We start from the raw sequence: 23,021 nt of genomic DNA on the forward strand, positions 1-23,021 counted from the left end.
TAAAAAAAGGTTAAAGGTTTAAACACTTAGAATTTTATACCTTTCACGCCATGGACCATACATGGAGCTTTGAGTATAGTATGAATGTGAAGGGACACTCGAGGGAGGAATTGTGAGGGATTCAGAACGCCGAAAGTTTAGAAAAGAGAGTACGAGAATCAGAAATGGTACGGTGCCTAAGAAAAGATAGAAAAGGCCGTGAAAGCGCCATAAGCGGGGCGCCACAATGCAATGGCAGCGCGTCGCGACGCACAACGCCACGTCATAGCACCAACTGGAATTGTGCAATGTGCCACGATGTTGTGCGGTGCAACAAGACGTAAATTTCCGTGTTGTGGCAAAATTGGCATGACACACTGATTGTGCAGCGCGCAGCATGCCAATTTTGACATGTCACGTTGTATAATCATTTATTGATTTTGTTTCTATCATAACTTTTGATCTCGAATTCAGATTAGGCAAATAATTTACTATTGGAAAGATTTAGAAATCTACTTTCTAGACCGATTTGAATAAGGTGGATAACGTTTCTAAATTTTAGGATATGGTCAAAACAATGCAAGGGTGTCGGTTTTGGATTGAGTTTAGCATTTTGTTCATATCTCCTTCGTGATAAATCGAAATTGGACTTAAGATATACCATTGTAAATCTTAATTAGAGGACTATTTAACCATATAAGATTTGCATATAAATTATGAAGCACAAAATTCAGATTTAACTTGGTTTTGGGATGCGGTTATGAAATGAGGAAATTGAGCTAGGTTTATGGATGTTGGACTAGGAGAAGTGCTTGGGCTATGAAAAAGGCTAAAATGGCATATAAACGAAAGAAAATGAAAATGGCTTGGGTATCTAAGCAACGCCCAAGTGTTTCTTCTACCCAATAAGCAACTCATTAGACCAAATGGCTGAAAAAGTTTATTCATCACCGAGTTTTAGTCAGAGAGACATTTTTAGGTGTTTACAATTACCTTTTATTTTAATTATTAAAAAATTATTCAAAATATTTCAGCTCTTTAACACAATAAACTTTACCAAACACAAAAGTTAATCAACTACCTTCTTATTAGTTTTAACATCTTATCTTTTCAAGTTTTAGTTCCATTTCAGTTTGTGTCGCCAAACATAGCCTAAATTATTATACATCCAATACTTTTGTAGAACTTTATGTACTATAAGCAGAATTTCATGAATCATATTCATACGCACCTAAATCAGGATCACATGCAAAACACACAAGAATCACATAATTATACCTTTGAAGCGTGGATTCCACGTAGCTATTCAATTAGCAAATCAGGGAGAGAATAGAGCCCCAAGCGTGACTCCTCTACTCAGTCCATGGGATTAGAACAAGCGTCCACCAATGCTAGATTGGTCGAGTGAAAGGGAAAACCGCGATCTGACGAGGGTTAAATCGGTCGCTACAATCTAACTCTCAATCAAACAATACTTATACGAACACCCTATAACCAAGTACAATGGCAAATAAAGGTTCGGTCCACGAGGAACGAGAGTAATTGCAAATCAATCTTAAACCTAAGCTAGTTCGAAATCAATGGAAAATGGTGTTCTAAAATACTACTAATAAGATGGAATAAATCAATAAACTAAGACACTAGGGAGAACGGGAATTCACCAAACCATCGGTAACTACGCAACAAGGAATCACAGAGACAAACGGGATATGCAAAGACTATATGTCTGATCAATATCATGTGATAGGAAGACAACGGGAAATACTAAGCTTGGATTTCTCATGCACTTAACATTACTCGATACATAATCAAACCACATTCAATAATGAAATACTCAATTCACAATCTCTTGTTCAAATCAAGGATATCATGCAATCAAATTCAAGATTCTAGGTTAGCTACTCCTATTATAATGAATTAACATGCAATCGCATATAATCAATTTAATCACAATTCGTTTATCAAAATCAATCCTCAATTACATAGATTACCTAGGCCGGGTTTCATCCCGAAACCCTAGCTAGGAGACTACTCACACATATTCATAATCAAAGCAATAATGAATTCCAAAAGCATAATAGATATAAACATGAATTCTGATTAAGGAATAATAAAGCTTGATTAATAAACAAGAATGAATAATACCAATTGTATTGATGCGAATCAATGGAAAAGTTCAGAACTTTGATATCCGTCGTCAATGAATAATACAAAGAATCTTCACAAATCTTGCTTCAAATCAATCCAAGAAAACTAAAATCTCTAGAATAATCTCTAAGAAAACTAATGAATATCTAAAACTAATAACGTTCTCCAATAACTCTCTACCAAGGCTCTCAAAAACTATCTCTAAAAACTCTCTCTTAACCCTTACAATCGGGCTATATATATATATATGTTTTAAATCGGAAAGTAAATCGCAGGCTGCCCTTCGTGAATCGGCACGGCCGTGCTGGAAGTGGCACGGTCGTGCAAGCATGGCAGTAGCTGATCTGCAATATCTTCAATTATGGCACGGCCGTGCTGAATTTGGCACGGCCGTGCTAATGCTTGGCACGGCCGTGCTGAATCTGGCACGGACGTGCTAATGCCTGGCACGGCCGTGCTAAATCTGGCACTGACACGGGCATGGAAATTGGCTTGGCACGGCCGTGCTAATGCCTGGCACGACCGTGCTAAAAGTGGCACGGCCGTGCAGTATAGGCAGGAAGGTTGCAGGCACTTTGGTCTTCTTAAAACAGTCACAACTTCTTATCCAGAGCTCCGTTTGAGGCGTGCAATATATCGTTGGAAGCTCTTCAAGTCTACTTTCCAATGCAATTGGAATCACTCCATTATCATTTGTATACCGAAAGTTGTGAGCAAAATAGTGAACAGGTGTCATATTTGTGAACTGTTCTACCTTGCCTGCTACTTAACTTGCCTTTCAAGGCCTTGAGAACCGCAGCAAAGCCTTAGCTTGGTGGACTAGGATCGATAATAGCCTGATTACGCACCAATGGTTCGGGACTCGACATAACTTGGTCAACTATACCTGTTAACACACCAAAAACAGACCGAAACCCGTGAAGCACGTAATATGAAGAAAGCGAGTGTAACAAGGCAATAAACAACCAAAACGGGCCTAAATACATCCAAAATCACCCATTTATATGCCTTAAAGCGCGCCCTAATGTGCGCTTGTCAAAATCCCCCAAGCTACACTTTTGCTAGTCCTCGATCAAAAGTAAGGGATACACACACACAGGATCAAATAAACTATTGCCATTACATATAAATCCAATTTAGCACGGAATGAAGTCAATGGATCCTACTTAGAACAACCATGCACGGAATGAAAACTCACTCAAACAAGCAACGAGACACACAATCCAAGGTATCGTTGATCAAAATGCAAACAAAACCTAAACCAAGCATAGAGAACAAAGAAGTCATGCTTCCCTCTAAACCCAACCAAACCGGCCACGTCCTCCCCTTTTGCTTCAAATCACCACCCTAATTGGCCCCTCGTGATTCCTCGAAGGAACCGGAAAAAGTGATATTTTGAGGAAATAACAAAGGTATCCCGACATCTCGATTACACATAATCTTTCCATAGGGTTGAAAGGTATCTCCCTCCACCGTTTGAGAACCGAACACCTCTAAAGTCTAAGGGTCTTAAAGGGTTGTAATGTATTGGCAATGGGTAAGGTAGGTGAAAACAATTTAAAAAATGGGGTTAATTCCTAAATGAAGCGCAAGAATCACAATTCTCAACAACAATAGTTCAAAAGATGCAATTCACATTCCACAATAAACATTGATCACACTTTTACACATCCCAAAATCTCTATGTTATACACACTCAAATCACCTTTTTCAAACTTCAAAGCTTTTATTCATATGTCCTCGCCTTTTTCACAATTCGGACGACTTTTCTTCTTTTTTTTTCTTTTTTTTTTTTCAAAAACAAATTTTCATATTACATCTTTACAATTAAGCTCTCTTTCAAACTTGCTCAAACCAACTATCGATCATTATTCTTGATTTATACACAATAAGCTCAAACAAACCTTGTGAGGTAAACGCTTCACAATTAAGGGTTGGTAAAACATCGGCCATCGGGTTTGTAACATGGGTAACCAAGAATAGAATTAAAGGCTCAACATGGTTAGCAAGTAAGATGATGTAAAAAGAAAATTAATTTGTAACAAAACAAAAGGAACAAGAATAAGAAAAATGAAAAAGGTGCCCTCTTCCTCCCTTAAAAGTGTCAAGTCGGTCTTGGGAGCTACAAGTCAACACAAAGATCGAAACATGCGTAATCAAGGATCCAAATATGCCACTCAAGAAGAATGATGAAGGCTAGAACAATAAAACCTCACGGGATTCAAAAACAAAGCAACTACCAATTAAGGGGATCAAATCCACAAATGGGAAGCGACTCCATCTTACCACAGCCCAAAGGCATAGAGTTTCACATGACAAAAGTGTTCTAACCAACTACCTTCGCCTAGACTCGTCTACATTGATCAACAATAGACTCAAACTGTGTATTCATCACTGGCTTAAGTAGAAATAGATATTCCACACACATTCATTCACGTTTCGAATCCAAATATGAGCATTATTCCAAAAGTTTATGCAACTAGACAAGTTTATCACGATCCAAAAATATAGGAAAAGACTATGAGGCAAATCATATAAACTAGACTACACATTCTCATAACAGAAGCTTTTCCTATATTGCACACAAAAACAAAAAAACCTAAGGAAAAAGGGAAAGATTTCACCAAATGCTTCTTGAAAACACACTAAGACAACATGAGATGCGGCGAAGATCCTAATGCTACCTCCATGAGTCTTCATATCTGCACAGGTTAGATAGAAACAAACCAAAACGAAACCAAAAGAAACTCGTTTTTTTTTTATTTTTTTATAGGAATATGAAGAAAAACAAGGGAAAATCAACAAGGAAACCATTCACCCCCCCCCCAAGCTAGTATAGACATTGTCCTCAATGTCAGGCATCGAGAGACTACCTAGAAGGCAAAAAGAGAAAGAGAAAAGTACCTCATTGACTGGGTCTCGGGTTGCCTCCCGGAAGCGCTTCTTTAACGTCATTAGCTTGACGCAACACATGGATTACAGGTTACCCATAATCAATACTTGCCATTGCAGTGGAGATAAGCTCACCATTCTTATTCTTGACAATAGTCACCGCCCCTTTCTTAGGTACTACAAACACAGGGGAAACCCTTCCTTGATGTGTTGGAAGGGGTTTAAGCTTTACCTTTGGTGCTTCATTAGCCTCCTTTGCAGTGGCCACATCTAATGCATCTAGAAATTGCTCCTCCATGTCCCTGTTTTCCTTGTTCTCATTCAACTCAAAATCATGATTAGTATAGAATAATTCGTTACGCATATCAGAGACAATGGAATCAACAGTGTCAACCATCATGCAATTATCAGAATTAGAACAAGGATATTTCATAGTTTTATTTAAATCAAAATCTAAAACCTCCTTTCATACTTTCAATGAAATCTTGGCACCCTTTACATCAATAAGGGCCCCCGAAGTAGCTAGGAAAGGACGTCCTAGAATTATAGGTATATGAACATCCTCATCCATATCTAGGACCACAAAGTCAACAGGTATGACAAACTTCCCCACCCTTAGGGGAACATCTTCCACTTTACCCTTTGGAAATTTGATCGATCGATCGGCTAATTGAAGGGATATGTTAGTGGGAAGAAGTTCTCCTATATTTAATTGTTGATAAACAGAATATGGCATGAGACTAACACTAGCTCCAAGATCACACAAAGCATTATCAATATTCATTTTGTTTATAGCACAAGGGATTGAAAAGATACCCGGATCTCCTAACTTAGGAGGCATTTTGTTCATTATTATAGCACTACAGTGTTCAGTGAGGTTAACAGTTTCTACCCCTTCACAGTTTCTTCTACCACTCAATATATCTTTTAAAAACCTAGCATAGTTAGGCATTTGCTTGATAGCATCAGTGAATGGTATAGAAAGGTGGACTTCTCTCAAGGTCTCTAAAAACTTCCCGAATTGGGCATCTAGCTTATGTCTCACATATTTTTGGGGGTAGGGGAGTCTATGTAATAGGTCGGGTTCATTGGTTTGTGCTCCCACCTGTTCCTTCGGGACCTCATTAATTTTATCTTTTTCTCTGGTCCTCTCATCCTCACTTCCTACAACATTATCAGTGATAGGTGGAGTCACAGGTTGACTCCTAGGGGGTACTACTTCATCGCTCCCCCTCAATGTCTTTCCACTCCTAGTGGTGATAACATTTACAGAGTTTTTAGGGTCAATACCTTGAGGCGGTAGTTTTGAAACTCCAACCCCATCTTTTATAGCACTAGCCAACTGAGAAATCTGGGTTTCAAGCATCTTATTATGTGTCATCACTTCACTAAACTTTTTATCAGTGGTGGACATAAAAGTCTTGAACATTTTGGCCTGGGACTCCATCATTTCCTCCAAGCTAGATCTCTGTGGTGGTCCATGAGCATAATAATTATCATTTGTAGCTCGGGAACCACGCACATTAGATTGTTGGGGATTTTGATTAGAGTACCCCTTATTATTATTCCAGTTTCCCCTGTTATTAATGCCGTTTCCCCCTTGATTGAATTGCCCTTGGGAATTATGATTCATTTGATTACCCTGTTGGTATTGGTTTTGATTTCCAAAACCACCATGTTGATTATAGGGTCCTTGGGAATTTTGGTCCCTTTGGCCCCTATTTCCCCACTGGTTTTGATAATCAAAATCATTACCTCCCTGATTATAATTGTTCCCTCTTTGATTAGGTGGCAGATATCTATTATTGTCATTCCTAGGTCCGTTATCATAAGACATAGCATTGACCTGTTCATTATTATATCTATTACCATCATTATTATTAGGATCATATGAGGGATCAAAATTACAAGCATTAGTATAATGATCATAAGACCCACAGTTTTCACAGAAAATACATCCTACATGCATATTAGAAACGGAAGGATTAGGATTCATACCTCTCCCCTTAGATTGGGAGGGAAGATCTTGCAATGGCACGGATCGAGCTTGGCTTTAATCACTGACATCTCCTTCCCGAGGTTCGTAATTTGTGATGTCAGGTTGCTAATGGCATTGAGGTGGTCCACTGAATAAACCGCTCCTCCACTCTTGTTCACAGCATCTCGCTCACCGTCTTGCCAATCCATGTGGTGTCGTACCACATCTTCGATAATATCTATGACTTGCTCTTCAGTTTTGTTCATTATTGGGCCACCTGCTCCCGCATCCAAACTGGTCTTCCCTTGAGGACTCAATCCTCCATAGAAAATCTGTAAAACTTGATATGTTGGGATTCCGTGGTGTGGGCACTCTCTTTGGTACTCCTTGTACCTTTCCCATGCTTCATAGATCGACTCCCCACTCCTTTGCCGAAACCCTTAAATCAAGGCTCTAGCATCGGCCGTCTTCTTTTGAGAATAGAATCTTCCCAAAAATGCTGTCGTGACATCATCCCAAGTGTGTAGAGAGTTCGACTTCACCTCCTTCTCTAACCATTCGAGAGCTCTCCCAATAAGTGAAAAGGGGAAAAGCTTCAATCTCACGAACTCTTGATTCACCCCATTAACCTTGATGGTATTGCAGTACTTCTCAAATTCGTTCAAATGAGCCAAAGTGCTCTCATGCTTGGCACCACTAAACTGCCTTCTCTCGATGAGGGTGATCATAGCTGGCCGGATCTCGAAATCATTGGCCTCAGTAGTGGGTGGAGCAATCCCACTTGAAGCTCTATACGCCCCAGGAGTTCCCAACTCCTTAAGGGGTCGTGGTGCTGGCCGATTAGGTTGGCGCGTTATGTTTTCCATTGGAACCTGTTGTGTGTTGTGTTCCTTTCCTTGAGAGTTTGATGACGTCAATCGAGATTTACGATTGCTCTTCAAAGTTCTTTCGATTTCTGGATCGAAGGCTATTAATTCTCTCTGTTTAGACCTGCGCATACACACTAACCAAACAATTAAATAGCAGGGCTACAAGTGTAGCCAAAAGGGAAAAATCTTTTTGTGCTTTTTTTTTATGATGAACTAGACTCAAGAAATCAAAAAGCAATTAACAAACACCGCTCCCCGGCAACGGCGCCATTTTGACGAGGGTTAAATCGGTCGCTACAATCTAACTCTCAATCAAACAATACTTATACGAACACCCTATAACCAAGTACAATGGCAAATAAAGGTTCGGTCCACGAGGAACGAGAGTAATTGCAAATCTATCTTAAACCTAAGCTAGTTCGAAATCAATGGAAAATGGTGTTCTAAAATACTACTAATAAGATGGAATAAATCAATAAACTAAGACACTAGGGAGAACGGGAATTCACCAAACCATCGGTAACTACGCAACAAGGAATCACAGAGACAAACGGGATATGCAAAGACTATATGTCTGATCAATATCATGTGATAGGAAGACAACGGGCAATACTAAGCTTGGATTTCTCATGCACTTAACATTACTCGATACATAATCAAACCACATTCAATAATGAAATACTCAATTCACAATCTCTTGTTCAAATCAAGGATATCATGCAATCAAATTCAAGATTCTAGGTTAGCTACTCCTATTATAATGAATTAACATGCAATCGCATATAATCAATTTAATCACAATTCGTTTATCAAAATCAATCCTCAATTACATAGATTACCTAGGCCGGGTTTCATCCCGAAACCCTAGCTAGGAGACTACTCACACATATTCATAATCAAAGCAATAATGAGTTCCAAAAGCATAATAGATATAAACATGAATTCTGATTAAGGAATAATAAAGCTTGATTAATAAACAAGAATGAATAATACCAATTGTATTGATGCGAATCAATGGAAAAGTTCAGAACTTTGATATCCGTCGTCAATGAATAATACAAAGAATCTTCACAAATCTTGCTTCAAATCAATCCAAGAAAACTAAAATCGCTAGAATAATCTCTAAGAAAACTAATGAATATCTAAAACTAAGAAAGTTCTCCAATAACTCTCTACAAAGGCTCTCAAAAACTATCTCTAAAAACTCTCTCTTAACCCTTACAATCAGGCTATATATATATGTTTTAAATCGGAAAGTAAATCGCAGGCTGCCCTTCGTGAATCGGCACGGCCGTGCTGGAAGTGGCACGGCCGTGCAAGCATGGCAGTAGCTGATCCGCAATATCTTCAATTATGGCACGGCCGTGCTGAATTTGGCACGGCCGTGCTAATGCTTGGCACGGCCGTGCTGAATCTGGCACGGCCGTGCTAATGCCTGGCACGGTCGTGCTAAATCTGGCACTGGCACAGGCATGGAAATTGGCTTGGCACGGCCGTGCTAATGCCTGGCACGGCCGTGCTAAAAGTGGCACGGCCGTGCAGCATAGGCAGAAAGGTTGCAGGCACTTTGGTCTTCTTAAAACAGTCACTACTTCTTATCCAGAGCTCCGTTTGAGGCGTGCAATATATCGTTGGAAAGCTCTTTAAGTCTACTTTCCAATGCAATTAGAATCATTCCATTATCATTTGTATACTGAAAGTTGTGAGCAAAATAGTGAACAGGTGTCATATTTGTGAACTGTTCTGCCTTGCTTGCTACTTAACTTGCCTTTAAAGGCCTTGAGAACCGCAGCAAAGCCTTAACTTGGTAGACTAGGATCGATAATAGCCTGATTACGCACCAATGGTTCGGGACTCGACATAACTTGGTCAACTATACCTGTTAACACACCAAAAACAGACCGAAACCCGTGAAGCACGTAATATGAAGGAAACGAGTGTAACAAGGCAATAAACGACCAAAACGGGCCTAAATACATCCAAAATCACCCATTTATATGCCTTAAAGCGCGCTTGTCACGATCACCACCTTCCTTGGACAACCGACCACCACGAACGATCACCACCAGCACCGCACACCATCGGCGCCTAGAGGAGGAGGGAGTCGTGAGAGAGAGGGAGGTTTGAGAGGCTTGGTTTCGTGTTTGCTAATTAGGATTTCAACTTAACAGTAAAACTGTTCTATGAAAAACCTAGGCACCTAGTCTATTTATAATCCTATTATAATTAGACTAGGTTAGGAAGCCCAATAACCCTCCAAACCACCCTCATGGCCGGTCACCTAGAGTGATGAGGCCCATCATGGTTTCGTCCTCTTATGCTTGATCTAGGCCCTTTGTGTGACCTTATACGATCAGTTTAATTGGGCTTTGGCCTATTTTACTAGCACAAAGATCGTTCGTATCTCTAGCTATGATATAATGACGACTCAAATGGACGAACTTAATTATCTCCATAATTTGATCCATTATATATCTAGTAATTGTACTTGTTGAAGACATAAATCCTTCAATCTCCCACTTGTCTGAGATAAGTATGCAATATTCAAATTCTTTAAGTCAATATGTGTCGATTTGATAATATGATTGCATCCCATGTCGAGATCATATTAATCTACAAATCGTTTCTTGAAATCTGAATTAGAATTACAAAACCAAATGATTACTGAGTAGTAATGCATTTTAACACGAGCACGTATTTTTTTAATTCTCCCTCTTCAACCGGCCATGACACATTCCCTAATTAAATAGGTAAACTCAATCCAATCTTAATTGCGGTAACCAAAGCTCCCACTCAACTTTTAAACTAACCAGGAAACATCTTTTATAGTCTCCTTTTACGAAATGACGTTTGGATGTACCACAGTTAAATCAATCATTGAATGAAATCAGTGTCCCCCTCATGTCAAAGGAATCCACTTATATACCCGGAAGTTCTATATTTGAACTTCTAAGTAGGTCAATAGTTCGATCATGCATCATTCATGCATACCCATGTGATTGACCGAGCATCTCTATGCCCCTATAGCCCATGAAACTGCGCTATTCAATCAATCTTACATGATAGTCCATTTATTGAAATCATTTATGTCCAATTTAATGATTTCAAACTAGAAACTTAAATAATATATGAATTTTGTTCACCTGTGGAGTTTCATTCACCAAGTCATCAACTTGATGAATCCATCAATTAAAAATTAATTTGGACATTTTATTTAGGCCAAATTAGAAAATAACACCTGATAAAACACAAAATTTTGATTATTACACCTAAACATTTCAAAGTTTTATTATAACACCTCTCAAAAAATTAAAATTTTGGTTTCACCACCTAAATGGTTACGACGTTAGAAGATCTATTAGTTGGGCCCACTGCAACGGCTATTTTTTTCAAAGTGCTTTATATAGTTACGATATCCTTCACAAACGGTGAACTGTTGATCTGGTCACACAAAATTAGGCTTCACATTTTGCGAATTCAACAATCAAATTGCCGAAATTGTTTGATTTTAGCATCACTGTTCAGGGGAGGAAGATTTGAAATCAGGTAATTGCGTCAATACCACTGCAGAAAAACCTAATTTATCTTTCTTTAATGAGGTGTAAATCAATCTATGTTGTTATATTAAGTGCATAATTCATTTCTCATGTGGTATTAATAATGTAATTCGTACATATTTAGGGTTCATTGTGTGTTAATTGTCCTCTAATTTGCGAAAAAATGAAATTAGGGTCGGAAACATAAATTGGGGTTTTTGATTTGTCAGACTGATTGTTTATTTCCCTTGGTTCATTTATATTGTTTTTCAAAGTAGGAGTGGTTTTGCTTATTGTGGATGGCGTATTGGTGCAGGAGATGTCTTTCATAAGTTCATCTCCTTCAAAGGAGAAGAAGTGCAAGTGTGGTGTTCCCTTTGCGAAGCTTACAAGTTGGACAAGGGAGAACCTTGGTCGGAAGTTCAGAACATGCAAGTTCTATGATCCTCTAACTGAGAGTCGAGGTAGTAAAGCATGAATGGGTGGATGAACAAGATGGGACCACCTGGCAAACAGAGGTGATCAACAATTTGTTGTTACATAAGAAGCTGTTGAAGGGAGAAATTAGTGACTATAAAAGGGAAGTTGATGATCTAGGTGGACAGATGAGGTGTTTTCTCAATGAAGTGGATAGGCTAAAGATGAAATGCAAGGCTTTAAACTCTGTCAGGAAGAAGATGAATAGAGAGATGCATGGAAGAAATGGAAGATCAGAGCACTCTGTTCTTTGTGCTGCTTTCCTGCAGATCTCTGGTTAGTTGGTTTAGGTACATGTGGGACATTGCAAGTCTTGGGATAGTGGCCAAATTCACCACAATTCATGCACTGACTCTTCCTTCTCTTCCTTCCCTGCTCCCCTTTTGTTGCAGATGTTCCCTCACCAGGCTCCAGCTTTCTTTTCTTCTATTTTGGTCTTCCAGGCTGCACTTTGAAGGCTGGTGGCTGAGGCTCTCTCATGTTCACTCTCTCCCAGTGCTTTGGGCCTGACATTGGTTGAATTGCAGGCTCATATGCTGCTCTATAACTGTCCATACTGTAATAAGGGTGGACATACTGCTCAGCATCAATTCTTTGATCCATTATACATACAAAGGCATGAACACATGGGATGCCTGTCAATTGCCAATGACCGCAGGAACAAGTCCCATTTCCTAAGTCAACTAGAGCCTGGTCATCATTAAGCTGCACTTCAAAAGTGTCATCCCTGGCAGCTTGAACAATGCAATTCCTAGACACATAGCTCATCCTTTAAAACAACTTATGCACATATGGAGTCAAGTTTCTTGTGATTTCCTTGGAGTCCTCCCACTTCTCATTGTTTCTCCTCATCATGTACCTCCTCATCCATTCCATTTGGGTGAGGATAGGTTTGTCTCTTACATCTCTAATAATTGAGTTGAAAGTCTCACACATGTTGTTTAGTAACATGTTGGACCTGCAACTGTCACTAAATGCATGTCTACACCAGTGATGAGTGGGGATATTATCCAAGTAACCATAAGCCTCCTCATCAAGCTCCCTAATCTGTTGCATTAGTATCTGATACTCAAGGTACAAACACAACAATACCAGTGTTCACTAAATTTTTTCATAACAATCTAAGCTACACAACTAGAACATTGTTCCATAAATCTGTTCATAACACTCTAAGCTCATTGAATCCAGTGTTCTAGTCAAGCTCTTACACAACAAGAACAATGTTCACTACATTTGTTCATAACAATCTAAGCTCACTGAATCCAATTCAATTTCATAGTTTTATTTGTTCAAAATAATCTAAGCTACAGACTTACAAGTGTTGTTGCTCTTGCAGCACTCCAAAAGAGCTCTTTGAAAATTGATCCAGTGAACTTCAGCTTGAAATTTTCCCAAATGTGCCTAACACAAAACCTTGTCTCTGCATTTGGCACAACTTCAGATAGAGCTTCAACCAGTCCCTGTTTAACGACATACAAAAATAGTTATCACACTTCACAGAATAAAGAATAGGACACAATAAAGACTAGAAAAAAATAAGACACTTTTACCTTCTGCCTATCTGACATGAAGGTGAAGCCTGAACCATTTGCACTCCCAAGGCTATGCATCAGGGATTCTAGAAACCAGACCTAATTCTCCCTGTTTTCAACCTCACATGTTGCCCAAGAAATAGGGAAAATGCTGTTGTTTCCATCTTTGGACACTACAACTAAAATCTGGCCTCGGTAAGCTCCTTTTAAGTGGTAGCCATCCACCCCAATGATTGACCTACAACCCTTCAAGAACCCATATTTTAAAGGCCTTAAACAAACAAACATTCTCATAAACAAGGGAGGCTCAGGGTGGTCAATGCCATCTACCACCACATTACAATAAGACCCTGGGTTGTATTTCATTACAGCCTTACCATAATCCCAGACCCTTGCATATTTCTCTCTTGCTGAACCAAAAATTATCAACTTAGCTCTACATCTTGCCATCCAAGCCCTGTAGTAGGTCACTTCAACCCCCAGGTCTTGCAGCACCCTACCCGTGATATGCTTTACCTTCCATGTTGGGTTAGTTCTGAACTCCTCAAGGTACCTCTCTGCAATGAACTCTGCAGTGACCTTCTTGTTCTCCCTGCTTCTCACACATCTATGCTGTAACTTCATGGTTTTTATTTGCAAAGTCTGCTGTCTAACTAACTTAATAGCATGGATCTTGAAATTGCACTTCACTCCACCCTTGCATGTACACAAAGGCATCCTACTTGTCTTTGTTTGATACTTACATCCACATCTGTTCCTACACTGAATAGTTACCCTACTACTATCATTGTGCAAAAAATAGTGTTCATACCTATTCTCTATGGCATGCACTCTAAGAGCTTTCCTTAAAATAGTGACATTGCTGAACAAGTACAACAGGCTTACTGAAGTCAGTTTTCTCATTAAACTAAGGACTGTTGTCCTCTTCATCTGATGAACCATCCAAGCTCCTTAGGTCATCTGATTCTCCCTCAATTTCTTCTTGCACTTAAACCTCACTTACATCCAAGTTCTTTTTCAACCTTGACTTAGGATCCTTGGCAACCCCCTGATCATGTACATCAAACTGCTTCCCAAGACTTCTTATTACCTTCTCCGAAATCTCTTCATAATTCTGGACAAACCACCTCTCATCCCCACTGTCGTACTCCTCCTCTCCAGGCTCCCAAGTTATGTTAATGTCACTCTCATCAGTAGAAGAATACTCATCCTCACTTCCAGCCTCACTGCCCTCACTATTATCCTCAAAAACCAATCCTTTAGCTACAGATTTATTTTTCCCCTTCCCCTTATCCAACACCTTCCCACTACCAAAAACCCTTTCAAGCTAGCTTTACCTTTCCCTTTACCTAACACCTTCCCTCTACCAAAAACCCCCTCACTCTTAGCAGAAACCCCTTCCCTCTTTCCTATCCCCTTACCCTTATCTTGTCTAGATCCGGGTTTAGAAGAATCTTCCCTTTGACTCACCTTAGGGTCAGTTTTGTTAAGACTTGGGCTCTTCCTAACTGGTATAGTCTTTCCTGTAATTTTCTTCCCCTTTTTCTCAGCCTTTTCAAGAGTGGACTGGGCCTCATGTATGGGCCTTAGGGGTTCTTCTGTAGTCACAAAAACTTCCACAGACCCTTCCCCATTCACTGTATCTAACAGCCCCTTCACTTCCTCTTCATTTACTATTTCCCTTCTCCCTGTGTTAAAGGTCCTCCCTCTTTGTCTATACCACAGTTTGTAGTTTGGAGGGACATGGACATTATAATTCACAAACCCATGCACAGCAGCTTCCCTCAAATAATGTACATCTATCTTATGCACTACCACATCCCTCCTCCAATAACATAACCCACCACACCAGCACAACAAATATTTTGTTTTTGACACACTATTGGGAACAAAAGCACCATCAACTCTGAATACTATATCAATTAATCCTTCTTGGTTGTTGGCAATTTATCTACCCAATAAACAGATGCAAAGCAAGTCAACAAAATCCAACATATCTTACCCCAATTACATAGTCAAACGCACTACTTTAATTAACAAAAGCAAACATATTTTACACCAAAACAAGGACAAACCGGTCAACAGTTCACCAAAATCAATTAATTAAAGTAAAAAATTAACCAATTAAACTATATCATACTTAATTACTCACATATTACTTTAATTTCGCACATTACACACAGTAAATCACACCCAATTTTACATTTTTTAGGGTTCCAAATTTTTTGCCCAATTTACCCTACAATCCTCTTAAAAATGGCATAATTAACATCATCAGTTGCTGAAAATTACTGTAAAAGGTTCTAAAGGTACCTATTTTGGAATCTTACTGTTGTAGTTGTCAGAATCTACGAAAAATCCAAGCTTTTTGGTTGTTGAGAATGGCTGACGAAGTCTCGCTGAGTTGTTTCGCTCCAATACTGACACCTCCCCTTGTAATTGAATATCTCAACCACACAATTCACTCTAGGGTTTGATTCTTGACAGTAATTTTGGTTGTTCAATATTAACAGAGAGAATTTAATGAAGGAGAAGTAGTTGGGTAATTAATGGAAGGAGAGAGAATCGAATTGAAGAGGATGAAATTTGGAGGGTAAACTAATTTGTGGGCCCCACACACATTTTCCGTCACAGATTATGTTATCTAGTGGTGAAACCAAAATTTTAATTTTTTAAGTGGTGTTATAATAAAACTTTGAAATGTTTAGGTGTTATAATCAAAATTTGGTGTTTTTCCAGGTGTTATTTTCTAATTTGGTCTTTTATTTAATTTCGAAAACCGTAATTAAATAATAGAAATGAAAATGTTTGATTAAACATAATTCTGCAAGTTGATGTAATTCTTATGTAATAAGTTTTCTCAAAACATATACAACATAAATTACATAACTTGTTTCAATCCAAGAGCCTTAGTATGACTCTCATACTTTAGTCTATGGAAGGGGTTTAGTAAATAAATAAGTGATGTTCTCACTCATATGAAACTTTGCTGATCTTGGCATCCTGCTAGCCAACGATCTCTTAAATGAGGTGATACTTTAACTTAACATGTTTGGATTTGTAATGTGACCCTGTATCCTTTGATTGGGCAAAGGGGTAATTTTGTCACAAAGTAACTTGATTCAAACTTCCTCCTTAACTGCTTCTACTGCAGCTAAACACTCATATTCTGACATTGAGTCTGTTACAGAGCTCTGCTTTGAACTCTTCAAGCTCACCGTTTCTCCATTCAGACATAAAATGTATCTAGATCCAAATCTAAAGTCATCTTTGTCTGTTTGGAAAATTGCATTCGTATAACCCTTGTTGATAACCAATTTACTTTTGCCACCATAAACTAAAAACATTCCTTTAGTCCTTCTCAAGTACTTAAGGATTTGTTCTTAGCAGTTTTTAGTGTACTTATCCTGAATTTGCTTGAAACCTGCTACACATAATCAAGGCATGTGCAATATCTAGCTTTGTACATATCATGGTATGCCTAATGAACCCTATTGCAAAAGCATGAGGTACATTATATTATTCATACGACTCAACTCTTCTGGATTTTGAAGGCACTGAGTTTTACTGAGCGTAATACCATGAAGCATGGGAGTGAAATTCTCTCTCATAGAGTCTTGCATTCCAAATCTGTCAAGAACCTTATCACCATAAGTCTCTTGATTTAGTTCAGTCATCCTTCGAGACCTTTCTCGATGTATCTTAATTCCCAATATGTACTTGACATCTCACAAGTCTTTCATATAGAAACAACTCTTTAACCATTACTTGACTGACTCAAGCACTGATATGTCGTTTCCTATGAACAAAAGGCATCTACATACAAGACTAGGAAAACCAGATTGCTCCCACTAAACTTCTTGTATACACAAGATTCTTTTCGCTCTTTAAGGAAATCAAACTGTTTGATTGCCTCATCGAAACGAATGTTCCAACTCCTTGATGCTTGCTTCAATCCATGAATGGATTTCTGAAGTTTGCAAAACTTTCTAGGATCTACAAAACCCTGAGGTTGTTTATACACATCCTCCATCAAGAACATATTCAAGAAGACGAATTTGACATCCAACTACCAAATTTCGTAATTATAAATTAACAATCGCTAGAATCCGAATAGACTTAAGCAACCAATGGGTTTGAACCCACTTGCAAGTCAATTAGGACTAACATATCATCTTTCTGACATGGAGTCGATTCTGGATTTTATGGCCTCAAGCCATTTCCTGAGTTGGTGCTTGCCAAAGCTTGCTTGTAGGTTGTGGGTTCCACATATTCCAATAAGAAAATTTTGGAATCCTCAGCTTATCAGAATTTTAACAAACTACTTGTTTTGATTCTGAAATACCTACGACTGGTATGAGCAACAATAGAAATTATACCCTTCAACTCTTTGAAGTTTTTCATTCTAGTGGGACGATAGGAGCTTCGCTAGTTGAATTAGCTTTCTCTGGCACATGTTTTGTCAAATTAACTGACTCATACACCCTCGTCTCCGATATGGTGTTATCCACATCCATTTGTTGCTCGTCTCGAATCTTTTTGAGAGCCACTTTACTCCCACTTGGCTTTGTAGAAAGAGATTTCCTTTCCATAAAGACACCATCGCAAGCAACAAACACTTTGTTATCTGCGCGATTGTAGAAGTAATACCCTCTTGTTTCTATGGGACAAACCACAAAGAAACATTTATCTAATTTTAGGGCCTAATGTGTCACCTTGTAAACGTTTTACATAGGTTTCACAGCCCCAAATCTTGAGAAAAGACAACTTTGGAACATTTCCAGTCCATAACTCATATGGCGTCTTCTTAACTGATTTGGATGGGTTTCTGTTTAATATATTCAATGTGTGTAAATCATTAAAGCTAATCTTGGATCAAATTATGGCAAGCGAGATTTGATTCCTCCTTTCTAACACATTTTTAATTGTTGTGTTCCTTTGATTGTGAAATAATTCCATAATTCCTTAGATGATCATTGTAGTTTTGAGTTAATATTTATCACAACGATCATATCGTAGTGCTTTAAATGTTTATCTCAAGCTGATTTTATACTTCATTCTGGAATTCCTTGAACTTTTTTAGTGATTCCAACTTTTGCTTCATTAAGTAAACATACCCATATTTACTTAGATCGTCAATAAAACTAATAAAATATTTAAATCTATATCTAGTTTTGTACTTATTGGTCCATACACATCCATATGTATGAGCTCCAAAAGGTCATTAGCTCCTTTACCCTTTCAACTAAAAGGTGACTTGGTCATCTTACCTTATCAAGCATGACTTTATAATTCTTAAGTGATTCATATATAATCAAATGAGGATAAGAGTCCATCCAATTGTAACTTTGGATGCGCAATTGGTTTTAGGTGACCTAACCTTACTATGTTATAAGTAAGTTTGTTTTGAATCATCTATTTTGCTTTTGTAATCTACTTATATCAATGTCATAGAACGAAATTAACTCATAGCTAGCAAAATGAAAACAATTTATTACCTTGGTCATGGATCAACACTTGTCCATGCCACGTAAAACCAATTAGTATTCAAACAAAAACTGAAATATTGTCTCATCAAAAACCGGAAATAGTCTAAAATCATCATAAAATTCTAAAATTAAAACTATGAAGCTTCTCTTGGCCACTTGAACACTTCTCGTACACCCTTAAGCTCCATTTCCAATGTTAGCCTCACTTCTTTTCAGTTTCTGCACAACATGAATAATGTTAGCACTGCAACTTGGTATCACATACCTAAGTGAAAGTTAAAATGTTTATAACATATTACCTGAGGTTGATACTCCATTCTTCTTGAGGTAGTCAAGGTATTTTCGGCAGTTGCGCTTCCAATGCCTTTTCTTCTTGCAGTAAAAGAATTCACTTTCACTTGCAGGCTTGGGCTTTGGAGTCGCCTTGGGCTTTTCAGGAGCCTTGGCAACTTTCTTGCCCTTGCTCTTGGCACTTGCCCGTTGCCCCTTCTTCTTAAACCCCTTCCCTTTCTAGACCATAAGAACCTCTTTCTTAACGTCCTTGGAAATCTGCTTCTCTGCACTAACCAGCATAGCATGCAACTCATTCATAGTCTTCTCAGCATCAGACATGTTAAAGTTCATGATAAACTGATTAAAGGAATCTGGAAGTGAGTGGAGAATGATGTCTATAGCCATCTCATTGCTGTATGGGTGCCCCAGTTTCTCCATATTTTGAATAAGGCCAATCATTTTGAAAACATGATCATGAACTGTTGCACCCTTCTCCATCTTATATTCCAAAATCCCTCTCGATGGAGCTCGTACCTCTCAACTCGCGCCTATTTCTTAAACAAGGCTTGGAGTTCTTGCATGATGGTTTATGTATTCTGGTCTTCAAAATGCTTTTGAAGGCCAGGCTCCATAGTAGCAATCAGGTGATTGGCACAACTCTATCAAGAGTCTCCTTATGCCTACACCTCTGAGCTTCAGTTGCGTTTCCTAGCAAAGGTGCAGGCAATGGGGTGTCAATGACATCCTCTCTACCTTCAAATTTCTGAACAAGTCTCAGCATTCTTTCCCAGTTGGAAAAGTTATCTCCTGTCAACCTATCCTTCTCAAGGAATGGTCGAAGGTTGTAAATGTTGTTGTCATTGTTGTTACGGCTACCCATCTATGATAGAATAAGGCAAAGTTTAATAATTATGTTTAATAAAATAAAAGTACCATTAACGAATTAAATAGGTTAGCACTTTATTTTATAATTAAATGATCCTAATTGAATTAATTGATTCCAAGACCTTTTATTTTTGTAATAATTGATCGGACTTTGGCCCTACCATCAACCATTACATTTTCAAGGTGAGTAAACTCTTTACTGATTACAACTCTTGTAACTCTTGGTTGAATAATTAACCATCTCATGTTTAATTATTACCCTTTACTTCAAGGTTCTAAACTCTTTAGGTAACCTTGTTGAGCACAACCAATTAAAAATGTAAAACTTGATTTACCCCAAGTCACTTGAGATATAAAAATGACACCCAGCTTTAACATGACCTATCATTAATTATCGAAGGGTTGTTGGGTTTTCAATTGGAAAAGCAATCTCAATATTGCCGGGACCTAAATTTATTATGTTGTGATTAATTTAGTGAACTCTAGCGCATCATCAATCAACATAAATAAAATCTAACATGCATAATCTACTAATGCATAAAACAAAGCATGACATAGTATGACCCCTTAATCCTAAGAAAATAAGAATTGAAAAGCTCCCAGTTGAACCTTCATGGATCTCCATCTACCTTGCTCCTTTGGGCCTTCACTTCATGGGCTTCTTTGGACTAAATTATTTAAATAACTAAACTATTTACTTTAAATTAAAGTCACAAAAATACTTAACAGTACGCATACCGTATTTAGATTACAAAAATACATCACGATGCGCATATCGTATTTAGAATCTATGGGCCATACTAGTCTATATATAGCAACATAATATCATATATTAAAGAAAAATGTCATATAATAAATCACTCAACATGCTTGTCTAAACTACAACATCGAATGTCCACAATTAAGGCAACACAATTCTTAAAATATCTCATATTTTAATTCAAATTAGATAATATCATATATTATTCATTGCCATCTATAAAATATCATATATTTAAAAAATTTCATGAGATAGAATCAAATCTTATTTTAATATGGAAAGATAAATCATATTTATTTTCTATGATTATCCTAACTAATTTAGGAGATTCTATCCTAATTACTAACCAATCAAATAATTTTAAAATCAATTATTTCCTAATCTAATTATGGGATAATCACATTATTAAAACAATTATTATCCTATTGGAATATGCTCAAAATATCCTAACAAAACTTATCCAAAATAAACCATTTTCATTATGGATAATCACCAAATTTAACAACTTTTGAAAATTTGATTTTATCCCCAAAATAAAATTTGATTTTACTTTGAAAATATTTTTAATTTTTTTTAAAGAAAATCGTGCCACGCCGCTGGCCAAAGTGGTTGGCTAGCCGAAGCTAGCCACGGTGGTTGGCCGCTTTTCAGCAGCCACTGCCGTAAGGGCAGCAGCGTGCAACGCTTGCACAGCTGCTGCCAAGCCACTCTCGGACCGCTTGCCCTCCCTTCCCCTCCCTCTTGGACCAGTAGAGGCAACAGCCACCCAGCCGTGGCTGCCGCCTCTAAATCAACTCAATTTTTTTTTTGATTTTTAATTTAATTAAAACAACATTTGTTAAAATAAATTAAATCAGTCTAATAATTAAATTTAAATCCCTATTCATTTTTTAAAATTAGGGTTCATCATAAAATTAATACCAATTTAATTCTAACTCTTAAAATTAAATTGATGATCATACACAAAAATATTTTTATGCATGAATCAATTCTAATTAAAATTATGAAACATGAAACAAATCGAATTTAACAAAAAACAAGCACGAAATCGAAATTTAGGGCTAGGGTTTTCGAAAAATACGAAATTAGGGTTTAGGGTTCGAAATTTTCGAACATTTTAGGGCAAAATTTTGGTCCTTCTATGGCTATATTGAGCATAATTAAATCACATTTAATCATTCCAAGAGTTAAATCACATTTAATATAATAATTGAGCCATAATTAAATTAATTCTCCCTCTTAATTATGAACATGGACTTCAAATAATCGTATTATTATAATCAAGCGTGTTTATGCAAGAGGCTAACTGATACCACTATAGGACTTTATGTACTATAAGCGGAATTTCATGAATCATATTCATACACACCTAAATCAGGATCACATGCATAATACACAAGAATCACATAATTATACCTTTGAAGTGTGAATTCCACGTAGCTATTCGATCAGCAAATCAGGGAGATAATAGAGCCCCAACCGTGACTCCTCTACTTAGTCCACGGGATTAGAACAAGCGTCCACCAATGCTAGATTGGTCGAGTGAAAGGGAAAACCGCGATCACCACCTTCCTTGGGCAACCGACCACAACGAACGATCACCACCACCACCGCACACCACCGTCGTCTAGAGGAGGAGAGAGTCGTGAGAGAGAGGGAGGTTTGAGAGGCTTGGTTTTGTGTTTGCTAATTAGGGTTTCAACTTAACAGTAAAACTATTCTATGAAAAACCTAGGCACCTAGTCTATTTATAATTCTATTACAATTAGACTAGGTTAGGAAGCCCAATCCTCCAAACCACCCTCATGGCCAGCCACCTAGAGTGATGAGGCCCATCATGGGCCTCGTCCTCTTATGCTTGATCTAGGCCTTTTATATGACCTTATAAGATCCGTCTAATTGGGTTTTGGCCTATTTTACTAGCCCAAACATCGTTAGTACCCAAATGGACGAACTTAATTATCTCCATAATTTGATTTATTATATATCTAGTAATTGTACTTGACGAAGACATAAATCCTTCAATATTAACAAAAGATAATAAAGTACAGAATTGACAGACATGTTTTTGCATTGCTTACTTTGTAACCTTCACTTATTTTAAAAGTATCTTACGGTTCAAGAACAAGCTAGCTATACAAAACAATAATCTATAATATGTAACATTGAATAAATTAATCAAAAAGCTTAGTATATCTATATC

At 37.8% G+C, this 23,021-nt stretch overlaps 2 protein-coding genes across 2 annotated transcripts; both read right to left on the minus strand.

The window, feature by feature from the left end:
* Nucleotides 1-12,305: 12,305 nt before the first annotated feature.
* Nucleotides 12,306-13,489, minus strand: LOC110737578. The gene is made up of 4 exons (XM_021917915.1): nt 13,430-13,489; nt 13,196-13,339; nt 12,739-12,941; nt 12,306-12,630 (listed from the first exon to the last, which is right to left on the minus strand). Exons 1-4 carry the CDS (start codon nt 13,487-13,489, stop codon nt 12,306-12,308), a joined length of 732 nt encoding a protein of 243 aa, XP_021773607.1.
* A 21-nt stretch (nt 13,490-13,510) lies between these two features.
* LOC110737579 lies at nt 13,511-14,314 on the minus strand. Its single transcript, XM_021917917.1, has one exon. It carries the CDS (start codon nt 14,312-14,314, stop codon nt 13,511-13,513), a length of 804 nt encoding a protein of 267 aa, XP_021773609.1.
* Between the last annotated feature and the right edge of the window lie 8,707 nt (nt 14,315-23,021).

The sequence above is a fragment of the Chenopodium quinoa genome, unplaced genomic scaffold (genome assembly GCF_001683475.1).
Source record: "Chenopodium quinoa cultivar QQ74 unplaced genomic scaffold, ASM168347v1, whole genome shotgun sequence".
Taxonomy (NCBI): domain Eukaryota; kingdom Viridiplantae; phylum Streptophyta; class Magnoliopsida; order Caryophyllales; family Amaranthaceae; genus Chenopodium; species Chenopodium quinoa.